This window comes from Henckelia pumila, chromosome 3 (genome assembly GCF_033568475.1).
Source record: "Henckelia pumila isolate YLH828 chromosome 3, ASM3356847v2, whole genome shotgun sequence".
Classification (NCBI taxonomy): Eukaryota; Viridiplantae; Streptophyta; class Magnoliopsida; order Lamiales; family Gesneriaceae; genus Henckelia; species Henckelia pumila.
In genome coordinates, this window is record NC_133122.1 from 166,694,329 (window position 1) to 166,708,238 (window position 13,910).

The 13,910-nt window shown below is 36.6% G+C and overlaps 1 protein-coding gene across 12 annotated transcripts; it reads left to right on the top strand.

Annotated features, from left to right (window-relative positions):
* Window positions 1-570: 570 nt before the first annotated feature.
* LOC140890798 (uncharacterized) lies at window positions 571-5,542 on the top strand. Of its 12 annotated transcripts, XR_012152304.1 has the most exons (11): window positions 571-797; window positions 990-1,063; window positions 1,154-1,198; window positions 1,677-1,935; window positions 2,035-2,182; window positions 3,256-3,323; window positions 3,561-3,733; window positions 3,813-3,860; window positions 4,647-4,745; window positions 4,835-4,921; window positions 5,321-5,542. XR_012152304.1 is itself a non-coding variant. In XM_073298856.1 (9 exons), exons 5-9 carry the CDS (start codon window positions 2,154-2,156, stop codon window positions 5,347-5,349), a joined length of 351 nt encoding a protein of 116 aa, XP_073154957.1. In that variant the 5' UTR covers window positions 571-797; window positions 990-1,063; window positions 1,154-1,198; window positions 1,677-1,935; window positions 2,035-2,153; the 3' UTR covers window positions 5,350-5,542. The 12 variants fall into 12 exon arrangements, 5 of the variants coding, with proteins under 5 accessions (XP_073154957.1, XP_073154958.1, XP_073154959.1 ...); XR_012152301.1 differs by having other exon boundaries at window positions 2,035-3,323; XR_012152302.1 differs by having other exon boundaries at window positions 3,256-3,733.
* Window positions 5,543-13,910: the final 8,368 nt, after the last annotated feature.

Below are 13,910 nucleotides of genomic sequence, written 5' to 3' on the forward strand. Positions count from 1 at the left end.
CTCTTCATAAGTCATGTGCAAGGAGAGCTGAAGGGGTTCAAAACTGAGCGCATGAAAAGGATTCGAGACGTACTTTCTCAGCATGGATACGTGGAAGATGTTGTGCACTCCAGCAAGACTAGGCGGCAGCGCCACCCTATAAGCTAATGTCTCCACTCTATCAAGAATCTTAAAAGGTCATATGAACTTCGGAGCCAATTTCCCCTTCTTCCCAAACGTCATCACCCCCTTCATAGGAGCTACTCGCACTACAACAAAAATGCACACACAACACTTAAAAGACAACGCTTTTAGTGAAAAGTGTTGTTATTTTTTAAAAGATAACACTTTTATGTATTTTTTATTCATCAAAGACAACGCTTTTTTTAAAAAACGTTGTCTTTAAGCATTTTTTTTAGGTCAAAGACAACGCTTTTAAAAGTGTTGTGTATTAGCGTTTTTTTTCTTATATATAACATCACTTTTAAAAAAGTATTGTAGAAAAACTATTATTTTTATTTAAAATAAAACTGAAAATAAATAATATTACACTCCCTCATAACGTGAAAAATAAACCCAAAATCCCAAACCCCTTCTCGATTAACTTCTCCCTTTCTCCTTTTTATTTATTTAAATTCCAAATCTGCTTTCCCATGTCCATTTTTGCTCGTCTTGCTCGATTCATCTGACGATTTTTCAAGTGACCTCCGACAAGCTCACCTCGCATCTGCTGTACTCGCTCGGGCCGTCGGGATGATTGGCCGCGGCACCAGCTACGCTCTCGTCGAACATCGTCACTTCCTTGAACTACGCTACAGGTGAATACCGTGAAAATATTTACTTCTTGTAGCTCTTGTAGTTAACGAGATTTCACATACAAATTACCTTTCACGTTTGAAAAAATAAACCCAAAATACCCAAACCCTTTTCGCGATTTCTCCCCTCTTTTTTCTCTCTTTCGATTCCAACTCTGTTTTTCCATAATTTGTTGATTTTTGCTGCTCTTGTAGTTGACGAGCTACAGACTTTCCGGATTACCTTGCTCGGGTACTTGGCAACTCCGGCGACGAGCATTGGCAGTAAGGTCGGTTGTAGAATTCAGTTGGATAAATGTTCCTAGCTGCTATTTTTTATACTTGTTTCATTTAGTTTATTATTGTCACGGTGCCTGCAGATTTGCAATGTAGTGGCAGTGGATAGACTCTTGAATGCAACACCGGTAATTCCTCATTTTGATCTACAAAATATTTGGAAGGATCCTCAAATTTGTTAGAAACGTGTAGGCTGTAAATTGTAATCTTGTTTCCAAATTATTGACAGAACCTCGATTTATTCAAGAAATATTCATTGGTGTAGACTTATGCAACGTAACTGTCACTCCAAATATTTCTTTATTAGTGATAGTGATAGAGATTTATGCTTATGTCTTTTCTTTAGATTGACTTGATCAATGAATGACATAAGTTTTTACCCCTAGCAAAATGTCTTCTATTCTCTTGAGTTGCAAGAATGAGAATGACCGTTGGAAAGTCCAATCTAGTGCACACATCATAAAATGTCAACAAAGTCTCAATCAAAACAGTTCATCAAAATTTTCAGGCCTTCTGATTTATTGTCTTTTATGATTCTTGCACTTCTGTACACCTTTTTTTGAACTACAGATCTCGACCTTCTACTTATGGATGTCGTTTCGACAGGAAACTTGTGCATTTCCACAAGAAAATAGATCCTCATGGGCTTAAGTTCCTCGTCGGGTTCTAACTTAGGATCCCGGATTTCGTACCTTTTCACGGACCCTGATTCAAGCAACACGTAACACGGGGGATAATATTTTCTTGCGCCTCTCATTTTCGTCATCGTTGGAGTCTGAATCCTCATCTTCACACGGGGACTTGAAGGTGAAGAAATAATGTGAATTAATGGTTGAGATTGACGTCCTCGAGGTCCTTAGTTAAGGTAAACCCCAACAAAATATTGATTTGTTATTGCTAACTTTTGATGTTGCTGATATTGTTTTCTTCTCCTCCAATTAATTATTTTTTCTGCTTGTTACAGATGGAGATAGTGCCTGAGCAGTTGATCTGGGAGATCGTGAAAAAAGAAAACTGTTTCTTGGTGAAGGAATTTTGAAATGAAACCGCGGGAGTGAAGTTCAGCAAGGAACCTAACAATCTATGCAACTTCCATTCATACAAGTACTCTGGTAAGTTTCTTGTGCTGGAATTTTTGTTCGGTTTTACTTGAACTTGTCGAAAGGAATCTGCTGCGGAAAATAATGATGAAAAATAGACTTATTTTGTTTTCAAGGTAAATTCTTACATTAGTGTTAAGGGATAGAGATCCGTTGATTGTTTAGCAGTTTGTTTGGGAGTATTTGCTACAATTATTTTTAGGAAACACGATGTCATTCTTTAGGATGTTTTCAACTCCTTTCTCGAATGTAAAATGGATTACTAAGAATTTGGAAATCCTCAAACGAAGTCTTGTTTTGAATATATTCTCAAGTACTCTCCTTTTGATGATATTCCTCAAGGTGTTTGTTGTCCTTGAATGTTCGTCTTGTCCTCATTCAATGATTCCCAGTAATAAAAATTTTAGATTATCATTTCAACAAAAATATAGCTATGCTGTCCGGTGGCGCTCATTTATTTGTTCAGATAGCACTTTTCATAATTTAAGTAAATTCCACCATTCTATAAAATCTAATATGATGTTAAAATCTAATCCACCATACTAAAAGGATAAGGAAAATATGGTCATCACAGTTTCTGAATGCCATGTTTGTTAAGCTCCATTGTTAAAACTTAATGTGGCATAATTTTTTGTCTCTTTATGATACATAAAAATATTTTAGTAAATAGGTGACCTTCAATCCCCCCTGCCAACCCTCTTTAGGCATGCATACTTGACTCTAATAGTACAGTCTTAGCCTCGTTTAAGAAAATTTGGAGAACTCTTTGTTTGGTGTTGTTTCTTTTCCATTATTTATTTGATCTGATAAGATTGAAATTATTTTATATTTTTACTTCTTTATTGTATTCATGGTTTTCAGAGTTCTAATTAATTTCTGTTTCACTTTCGAACCTTTAAAACCCTCCTGGATTTGACGTAGCAAATGGAAACCATTTGATCTTTAATGATCGTAACAAGTATAAGTCTATGTTAATATGGATATATTCATCTGTTTGTATGATAAGAGGGTTTGCTTTAATAATCTATATGGGTCATCTGTACATATGGGCCATGATTGTTGTTATCCAAATTTTTATGGCAAAGGAGCTGTTCAATTTGCTTAGGAGAGCACATGAAGATAAAAGCCTCCCGTCCTTCAGACTCTTGAACTGGTAGCTGGAACAACTTCTTATCCTCTTTATATTTTAAAATTATCAGAGTGCTATTAACATCATTGTACTTTTGTCTTCAATAATTCACATTGGTTTTGTGGAGGAGTTGTGCTGTAAGCTCTATTTTGAGTTTGTTCTGTCGTTTTAGCTGGAAGACATTTGACGTAATTATAATTCACGAGGTTTTATGGTATATCTAACTGTATAGCTGATATTTCTTTTTGTTTTGTTATTCAGGTTTTATGTGGTTCATACTTACATTGAAAAAAAAGATATACAAGTATCAATTTGGCCAATATGCGTGGACACACATGATTTTAATTGTGGTGTTTGCATGGTCATCGTTTACTGTGGCTAATATATATTTGTTAACTTTCATGTACTCACTGGAGATGCTATAGTATCCAAATGTAAGAATTTAAGGAATTTATTGTTGCAGGGTCTTGGTAAAATTCAAAATATGGGAATTTAAGGAATTTATTGTTGCAGGGTCTAGGCAAAATTCAGAATATGGTTCCATTTGTGCTGACTGCAAAGGTATGTGATTGTAAGAATGTATGGACTATGAATCAAATTTTATTATAATGGTTTTCTGAAACTTCGAGGCAGTTTATTTTATTCCACTAATTATTACACCAGTTATTTTCGGTGGCAAACTATCTTTTTTTTTATTATTTCGAGTTTAGGGAAATGCATGTGCTTAGAAATTTGAACTAATTATTCATTGTGTGCGGTATTTCTGTTGTGTCCGGATTAGAGCTTGTCATATCAAAGCATCATCATTATTGTAAGTCTAATGTTTTTCAATTCATCCTTTTTTTACACCCTGCTCTTTTGTTCTTGTCTACCAAATCTTGTGATTGAGCAGGCTCTAAATTCATACAAACATTGGAACTCTTTGTGGTCTAACTGAACACGAATGATTTTGATTCTCTGTTTATTGTCATACACTTTAAGTTGCATTTGTTTGATGTTTCTCGCCCCTAAAATGCAAATGCATCCGTTCCTGAGAAAGCTAATTAATTGAGGTAGAGTCGTGACAGTTAAAGAAAGTGGATTTATCAAGTTGAGGAAGTAATAGCATGTGAAGTGAAAATATATAACATTATTCAAGAAAAAACATGTCTGTTTTCTCTTCACCTTCACCTTCACCTTCACCTTCACCTTCACCTCTCTTACATCTTTGTGTTTCACCTCAAACTTTGACGACTTTCCTGAAGCAGAAGCATCTTAAGTTCAAATATTTGTGATTGCACGTGATGATGTGCATGTAAAACTCATTGTAGAAAAGTTATATAAAATTATTTCTTTTGGTACTTGCAGGAAATCGAGGCACCCCGGTGCGTGTTCCATTTCAAGGTGTCGGAAGAACTCTAAGCAGTAGCTCTCCTACTAAACCAGTTTCTGAGACAACTGGACCTGGTACCCTCTATGGTGCTCCATCCCCTTCATAGATACTTGTGGTGGATATCTTTAAAACAAATATTAATGTCATGTCGTAGTTGTTTCAGTCATTGAAGAAGGTAATTGGATCTATGGCTATTGTTGGGATACAGACCATGCCCAGGATATCTTGATGTATTTTGTGTTTGGATCATGTAAAGTTCTCTCTTTCTTTTCCAGTTTACTTCTCAGATGATAATTTATTTGTTGATGCAAAGATTTACCGTTTTGGAAGTAGTTGTCTTGCTGATGAGTTTGGTGATTTAACACTGAATATCATCTAGTTCATGCTGATAAATTTTCATTATGGATCAGAATTATTTGAGTTGGTTGTGACTTTTTGATTGATATTTTTCTATTCAAACGTGTTCCTTATTCATTGATTGTGTTGATGATGTGATGTCTTGAAATTAATTTGGATGATGAGGAGCACATTTTCAGTATGCGGATTATGTATTTGTTTCCATTTTACTTTTCTTCTTTGATGTTTGATTTATTGTGCTATTCATAACCATGGCTTTGAAATTTTATTCTTGTTTGCTGTTATTGTTCAGCACATTCCCAGTCTTCCAAATGGATTTAGCATTCTGAGAGTTGGTCTGATCGCCGACACCGGTTTGAGGCAGAAAGCATAGCGCACATGGCCGAGATGAACATGAAGAATTCTATTATTTGTTATATTTGAATGTTTTATGTTATATTTGAATGATTTATAATATTGAAATATTGTATATTAGATTTAATTTTCAAAAATTTTGAATATTGAGTGATTTATAATATTGAAAATTTGTGAATTAAATTTTATTTTTTTTGTTTTTTTATTTGAGAAAAGGCAACGTTTTTTAAACGTTGTCGTAGGAAGTTTAAGCATTGTCTTTGCAAAACACAACGCTTTTAAAAACATTGTGAAAAAGCGTTGTAAATGGCCGTGTTGTAAAAAGTCCGCTCAAAGACAATGCATAAAAAGTGTTGTCAACGCTTTTTCCGCGTTGTCTTTGACCGCGGTCTTTCACAACACTGGCTACGACAACGCTTTTTTGTGACAATAACAACGCGGAAAAAGCGTTGTCGTTTGCCGTTTTTCTTGTAGAGTCGGACAAAAACATGATCACCCACTGAGAACTCCAGATCTCTCCTCCAAAGAACTGTGTAGCTCTTTTGTCTACTTTGAGCAGTCTTCATCTTATCTCGGATCTTGACTACAATATCGGCAGTCTGCTAGACAATCTCTGGCCCCAACTCCGATCTCTCACCAACCTCATCTCACAAAACAGGAGACCTGCACTTCCTTCCATAAAGTGCCTCGTAGGGAGCCATACCGATAGTAGACTGAAAATTGTTATTGTACATAAACTCCACCAGTGGTAACCTCGACTCCCAAATATATTGGAAATCAATAGCGCAGGCCCACAATAGGTCTTCCAAAGTCTGAATCACCCTCTCAGATTGCTCAACCATCTACGGGTGAAAGACGGTACAAAACAAAACTTTCGTCCCCAAGACCGAATAAAGACTTTTCTAAAAATACGAAGTAAACCGCGTATCTCTATCAGACACAATGAAAATTGGGATGCCATGTAGTCTGACTATCTCCCGGATATACAACTCTGTGTACCGAGTCATGGTGAAAGTCATCCTCACCGGTAGGAAGTGAGCTGACTTAGTGAGAGTGTAACGCCCCAAAATTAGCCTAATCGAAATTTTAGAAGATTAAGATTGATAATCAAAAATTAAGGAATTTGAGGATTTAATTGATATTCTATAAGGGACTAAATTGCAATTTTTGGGAAAATAAGGGACCAAAGTGCGAATTTGAGAGTTTGACCAAGTATTTTATATTAAAGGGATTTTTGAACGTGAGTCATCACTTCTCCTTCCTTCTCTTCTTCCTCCTTGGCCGAATCCTCCATTTGAACGCCCCTTTGAGCTTTCTGATTTCTTCTCGTGCACGATCCGTCCGATAAAAATTCAATCTGAAGGCTTTTTTGCAGTCACGGCTTAGAAGGCTCTGTTGTACAGTAAGTTTTTCTTCGATCAACTTTACTTCGATTTTTGGATGCCGTTAGAATTGTATTAAATTCGGATATAACGTGCTCGAGCTAGCATAGATCGTATATCCGAAGTCGGATCGGAAAAAGAACGTCATTCGGATTTGTTATGAATTTTTAGGCATTTTTTGAAAATATGATTTTTTGGGATTTGTTGGAATTGGATTGAATTGGTTGAATTGTTTTGATTGATATATTAATGTCTGTGATTTCAGATAGTTGAATTTATAGTCGTTATGCCGTCGGTTTGAGATTTTAGGATTTTAGGAGTTTGAATTAATTCTTTGAATCGACTTGAATCGGATTGATTGATATTGAATGTTTTTATATGTCCGTACAAAGTTGACTGAAGATCGTGGAGTTCAGAATTAACAGAATTCGAATCGTTGAAGATTTGATCGAGAACAATAACGAGTTGACTTTAATCGTTGAATTACGATTGAATGGATTCTGATTGGAATTTTTGTTCTTGTAGCTTGTCCGGATTGCAGCTACGTCGAATTAAAGAAGAGGTAAAAGATGATATCGATTGGAAAGGGAGGAATACTCGAGTTTCGATTTATTCTCGAATCCCTAGATCACATACATGCATGATACCTTTTTCAATTTCTTTAACGTATTACGATTACCATATGCATTCATATTAAGCCGGAAGATTTGATTGCCTTTTGAATTAGAAGTTTTGGGGATTATAGTCGAGTGACATTGGTAGAAAAATTACTACAATGGCCGAACAACTCTCTATAGTTGCTCCGGAGTATAGAGGATTGAAATATACATCATCCACCTCGAGTGGACAGTCGGTGTGATTTTTGTGATATTTTACCTCGGGATCCCAATTAATGAAGAATTTCCCTTTGATTATCGGATTAGATAATCTTGAACTCTGATGACATGCATTGCATTTTATTGCATTTGAATTGAGTTATTGTTATTCATGATTGTTGATATACTTCGTGAAATTGCATGTCTAGATGTTGATATATCATGTTTTGATATATTAGTTGATATTTCTTGTTATGTCTCTTTTACTGAAAATTGTATTATCACCGGATTTATCCGGTTGTTGTCTTGTCTTTGTATGTATGCTTGGCAACAGATGGGACATGTTCGAGTCAGAGGCAGCATGACTAGATTGGGATTTTGACGATAGAAGTGAGGGCTTGGTTTAGAAGTCGAACTTTGTATTAGAACTCTTCTGGGTTGTATCTTGAATTGTAAAACATAGAATTGGTGCATGTTCTACTTGATCGGTTATGTTACAACTTAGAACTATCATGTATTGGATTTATGCATGTTGTATGTTAAGATTTGAGTATTGGAGTTGTTTTTGGATTGCATGAATTGATGTCTATTTTTTTTTTCCCAAAAAAATAGCAGTGCACGGACCCCATGCCTAGGTCCGGGTGAGGGTCCGTGTACCTTTGCATTTTTTGAATGTTCCGGATTTGTTCATGCACGGACCCCGTGCCTTGGTCCGTGCATGGGTCCGTGTGAACATTGGTTGAGGCAGAAACTTGTTGTTTTTGAATTGATGGGCACGGACCCGAGCACGGAGGGTGCACGGGGTCTGTACATAAAACAGAGAGTTGGGTTTTTAGTGCATTAGTTTCGCACGGACCCATGCACGGAGGGTGCATGGGTCCGTGTATTTTGTGGCCTCCGAACCCTTGGATACAGATTAATGCACAGACCCGGGCACGGAGGGTGCACGGGGTCCGTGCATGTCTTTTAAAAAAATTTCTTAACCATTTTGGTCCGAACTCTCTGTCGATTATTGCATGATTTATTTTGATTAGATGATTAGAATCAAGGTCCTCACATTAAGTGGTATGAGAGAGATAAGTTCTTGGACTATATTAGAAGTGAGCGGGGTAGGTCGAGTCCGCATGAATTGATATTTCGCATGTGATTAAATTATTTATTTATTAATTTAATTTTATGCGAGCATGCTTTATTATTCCATGAATTATTTGAATTACATGATTATGTGATTTAAATATTAAAGCATGGTATAGTAGAATTACGGATTTAATTTTTCCTGATATGGAATGAAATTTTTGAACAGAGATTAGGGACACGAGATTGTTGAATTGAGATATTTGTGCCCTTATTCTCTTGAATATGAGATATTTTTCCTCGATGAATTTTGAACAGGAAACATTCAGCATCAAACCTGGTCGAACAGAATTGTTCTGCGACTGAACGAATGGATGTCACTCCGACACCGATGGAAGCTTTACTGATGAGGTTTCAGTCGTTTAACCCGCCGACTCTGAGGAATACTGAGAATGCTAATGGCTATTAAAGCAGGTTGGAAGATATAGATCAGTTGTTTGATTCTCTAGGATACACCGATGACCGACGAATTCGGTTAGTTTTGTACAAACTACAAGGTATTGAGAAAAGTTGGTGGATATTGAAGAAGAAAGCTTTAGAGAATCAAGGTTCGGTCATTTCGTGGAGTCTGTTTAGATCCGAATTTCTTAGACAGATTCCGTTTCAACATTCGAATTGATATAGAGGGTGTAACTTTAGAGAATACCTTCAGCCAAAGGGTAAACATTTCAAGAAGTCTGGAAGCAGTTCTTCTAGCTCCAGTGACTCGAAACAGTTTGGTTCAGGATAGAGTTCTAGATCTTCTGATATATCTTGCAGCAATTGTGGAGGTTGACACCTCAGTGAGCTTTGTCATGGGATCCATGGAAGCTGTCATATCTGCCATCAGACAGGACACTATGTTAGGTGATGTCCTCAACGAGGTGCTGAGCGATCTTTTAATGTTCACTCTTTTCAGCCACAGCAACAACATAATCTAATGGGAGGTAATCAGAACGTGAATCAACCTCCAATTCAACAGACGCTAATATCTGCTCTTAACGAGGATCCACAGACTCGGGCTGCACCTGGTGATGATATAGCAGGTAATATTTGATTTTGATTTTTTGCATTTTGAATGATAGATACTTGTGAGTCCCTTACCTTCTAATTGAGGAATCTAGTTTGATGCTTTCTCTGCTTGTTGAACTTTTTATTACTGTAGTCGTAATTCTTCGATTTGATGGGAATAAGATTGAACTGGGCAGTATGGTACTGAAGTATCAGATCTTGATTTTATTGACTATTTAGCTGCATTAACCGAGTACAAGGCAACCGAGGTTTGCTTTTAGAGAGTTGTTTGATTCAAATCCGAGAAGATAGACGAGTGGGAATCCTTCGGTAAAATTCTCGATTCTAGAATTCTTTGATAATTCTTCTGTCGAATGATCATTTGTTACAGAATGTACGAAGGAATTTTTTGATGTTTGCGGTTGATGTCCTGAATTGTAACCCGGTCTGGTTGATACACCAGTGGTTATATATTTGCTGACGTTGTTCAGGATGAGCTTTCAGTTTTAATTTCGATTCATCAGATTGAATTCAGCATTGTATTGAGATCAGAATATCATCAACTGAGAGTTCAAAAGAAAGAGGTATTGAAGACCGGACTCAGAATGAGGTATAGCTGTTTTGATTTTTTCATGCCTTTTGAATTGACAGACGTTTATGCAGTTTTCATGAATTTTAGAACCGAACCTTTCAGAGGTATTTAGTTGAATTCATAACTATTATTATCGATGATTTCTTATCCTTTCGGAATGAGAATTGTATTGAACATGCGGAGCATTCGAGAATCGTCTTACAAAATTGCGTGCCAAGTAGTTGTATGCTATTCTTTTGACGTCTGAATTCTTATGGGATCGAGTTGTCTTTTCCTCAATCATATTATCTGGAGGTGGAATTTCTATTGATCACCTCAAGACCGGAGCTGATATGAATGATCTAGATTGACATCCTTACCTGAGATTTGAAGATTTATGAGTTCTATTCCTGATTTGTCAAGGGATTCTTATCGTTGTGAAGCCGATTACTCAGCAGAATATGTTATTCTGTCTGGACTTAATCTTATGAGACTGATAAGTGTGTTTAGTATGCATTATTTTATGTCTTTTTATTTTTATTTTGCATGCATTTAAGTTATTTTTGTGAGTTTTATTAGTGTTTTTTGTTATGTGCATGCATTATACTCTCTGGTTGAATTTTGTAGGAAATTAAGCTATTTTTAGGATTTCTGTGCGTACAAGCCGCGCGCGCGCGAGCCTCTTGCTTGCGCGTGCGCAGAAGAAGATTTCAGTGGCAGCCAGGACAAGGCGCGCGTGGGCGAGCTCCAGGCCCGCGCGTGCGTAGAAGAATTCGACAGAGGAGTTGCAGTGAAGACGCGCGCGCGCGAGACGTTCGATGATTCACTGACTTTTAAAGCTGCGCGCGCGCGAGCTATCCTATGCGCGCGCGCGTATCCGTGAGACCTAATTTCCGAGAATTCAAGTTTTACGAGGATTCCAATTGGCGCGACCCTATAAATAGAATATTTATGCTCTTTTTACAGACTTTTTGTCTTTTTGAGTACGGAAAAAGCTTACGGCGGCTGTGGAGCAAATTTCTTCAGATTTTCTTCTACTCTAGTATTTTTATTTTATGAATTTAAACTTGGTTTATTTAATTATGTTTATTAGTGAGTAGTAGTTTTTATTCGATCAAGGCCACGTGATTGGGCCAAACAATTGATGTAGAAAACTCGTTTGTTTATTTGAGATTTTCAGACTTGATTTGAATTTATTGTTTATTGAATTCATATTTGTCTTGTGAATTTCCTGGCCAGTTATTTGCTTGCATGTTAATTGATTCCAATTCGACAGAGGAGGTTTTGATTTTGATCACTTCAATAATCAACATAGTGTAAAACTGACTAGAAATAGAATTCGGTTTCATTATGCGGTTTGGGTGTAAACTGAATTTTCATAGTTATTCATGCATTCAAATTTGATTAGAATTACGAAAGATTAGTTCATCAATATTTGAATAGGTTTGATTGTTCTAGAAATAGTCCCTCGAACAAATTAGGAAAATTCCCGTGAATTAAGATTAAGTCTGATGTCTTAAATCGACTGCTTGTTACATGAATTGTCTGGTACCTACGTAAGTCCTTGATCGAACTTTTCCCATATTTGAATTAATCCAAAGTTTTTTGCTGCGTTTTATTTAATTAAATCTTAATTGCAACTTTTTATTATTAGTTTAAAATCCGAATCACCTTTATTTATTAGTCTAGATTAAGTAGAAATAAATATATTTTGGTATTCATACATATACAGTCCCTGTGGGTTCGACATCTGGACTTTTGTTCACTATATTATAATTTGACCTGGTGCGCTTGCCAGTTGATTTTTAATCACACCGATTTAGCCGGTCAGAGACCAGTTCTTATTTATTTGAAGAAGAGATTGATCAGTGATTCAGTATTCTTTATTCCTTTCTGTACTGATAATCATCAGTGCATTGTATATTCTTATCGAGATTTGGGATATTTTATTCAGAGGATCGTGTAGTATCTTATGCTTCCAGGCTGTTGAAGACGCACAAGACTCAATGTCGGATTTTTGATTTGTGCTCGCAATGATCTTATTGATTGGAAGATCTGGCGACATTTCTTATGATGAGATTTCCAAAAACTTTTCTGATCTGAAAGGTTGTAGTATTTGTCTTCGTAGACTGAACTGATTTGGAGACAGAGAAGAAGATTTGATTGTGAGGGAGTTCTTACTATGAATCTATTCTATCCGAGGGATTTGGATGCTGCAGCTGATGTTTTGAGCCGAAAGATCTGTTCTTATTTTATCTACATTCGGTAATTCTATGTTGATCGATTGTTGCTGCACTCCTGATTTGAGTCTTGAAAAGATAGGAAGTTTATCAGAATTCTTTCGTTCGAGACAAACCAGAATTGTTTGAGAAGTTCGAGAATGCTTAGAAATCTGATTCAATTTTTCAGAATTCAATGAAGAAGAATCAGATCTAGATTCAATCTGAGTTTTAGGTCAGTTCCGATACCTAATCTAGGAATACTCGTTTAGTTGTGCCAGATGTTTCGATTTGAGACATCGTATCTTGAGATTGGCACTCTGGAGTCTATTCAGTTTTCTTCCAGATGACCGGAAGATGTTTGATGATTGGAGAAATCAGATCGGATAGAGGACGATGAAGAATGAGATTCGAAGTATGGCTTTCGATGTTCTGAACTTTCCGCAGTTGATAGATGAGAGAGAGAATGACTCGACTGTCTATGGTACAGTTATCTATTCAGAATGGATAGGGGATTACCTTTCGATGGGTGTTGTTCTGAAGCTATTGTTCAGTCTGAGATTGAGATGTCATCTGAGTATGTTTAACCGATTTATGAATTTGCTACTGTTTTCTGTACAGAATGAATTTTCGACTCGACTAGATGGTTGAATTTTGTCGGAAGGATTGTTAGATTGTTTGATTTGCCGAATTTAGTCTTTTCAGACAGAGATCCTTGAGTAGCCCTTTATTTTGGGCATAGTCTTCGAAGAGACTTTTGATGTTCGATTACATCTGAGTTCATATCCTTAGAACGACGAACAACCATATCAGACGATTTAGATTTTACAGGATATTGCCGAGCTGTAGTGCTTGATTCTGGCACTAGTTGTCGAGTTTCAAAAACTCTTTGAAGTTCTTGTACCATTTAGCTATCAGATGATTATCTTGATGGCATCTTTTGATGAGTTGTACGAGAAGAAATGAAAACCTCGATGGTTGGGGAATGATTTTCAGGGTTCCCTGATTTGGGAACAATTTCGATTTGAGGTTCAAATGGATAGATGAAGAATTATCAGACGAGTTAACGATGGCTCAGGATAGATAGACTAAGTATTCAAATTCCAGATGCATATCTCTGTGTTTTCATCAGGGACACCGAGTAATTCAGAAGATTTCTCCTTTTATAGGCTTTGTCAAACATGAGAAGAGAGATAGGTCGTCTATGACATTGATCGATTCGTACTAGAGTCTGAAAATGATAGGCGATCTTGCCTACAGGCTTGTTTTTATTCCGTTTTTTTTCTGGTTTTCACGATTTACTTTCCATCTCTTGTTGGGGAATATCACCAGATTCTTCTATGTTCTTTGACTGAGGAGACTGAACATAATGAGACGTCGAGTTGCTTCGACCGATTACGATTTTGACCGAACAGAA

Excerpts from the sequence above, each read along its gene's own strand:
- LOC140890798 (XM_073298854.1), top strand. The coding sequence starts at position 2,154 with ATGCAACTTCCATTCATACAAGTACTCTG. Across the intron at positions 2,183-3,762 it reads CCATTCATACAAGTACTCTG|GGTCTTGGTAAAATTCAAAA; the intron begins GTAAGTTTCTTG and ends TTATTGTTGCAG. Across the intron at positions 3,861-4,646 it reads CATTTGTGCTGACTGCAAAG|GAAATCGAGGCACCCCGGTG; the intron begins GTATGTGATTGT and ends TGGTACTTGCAG.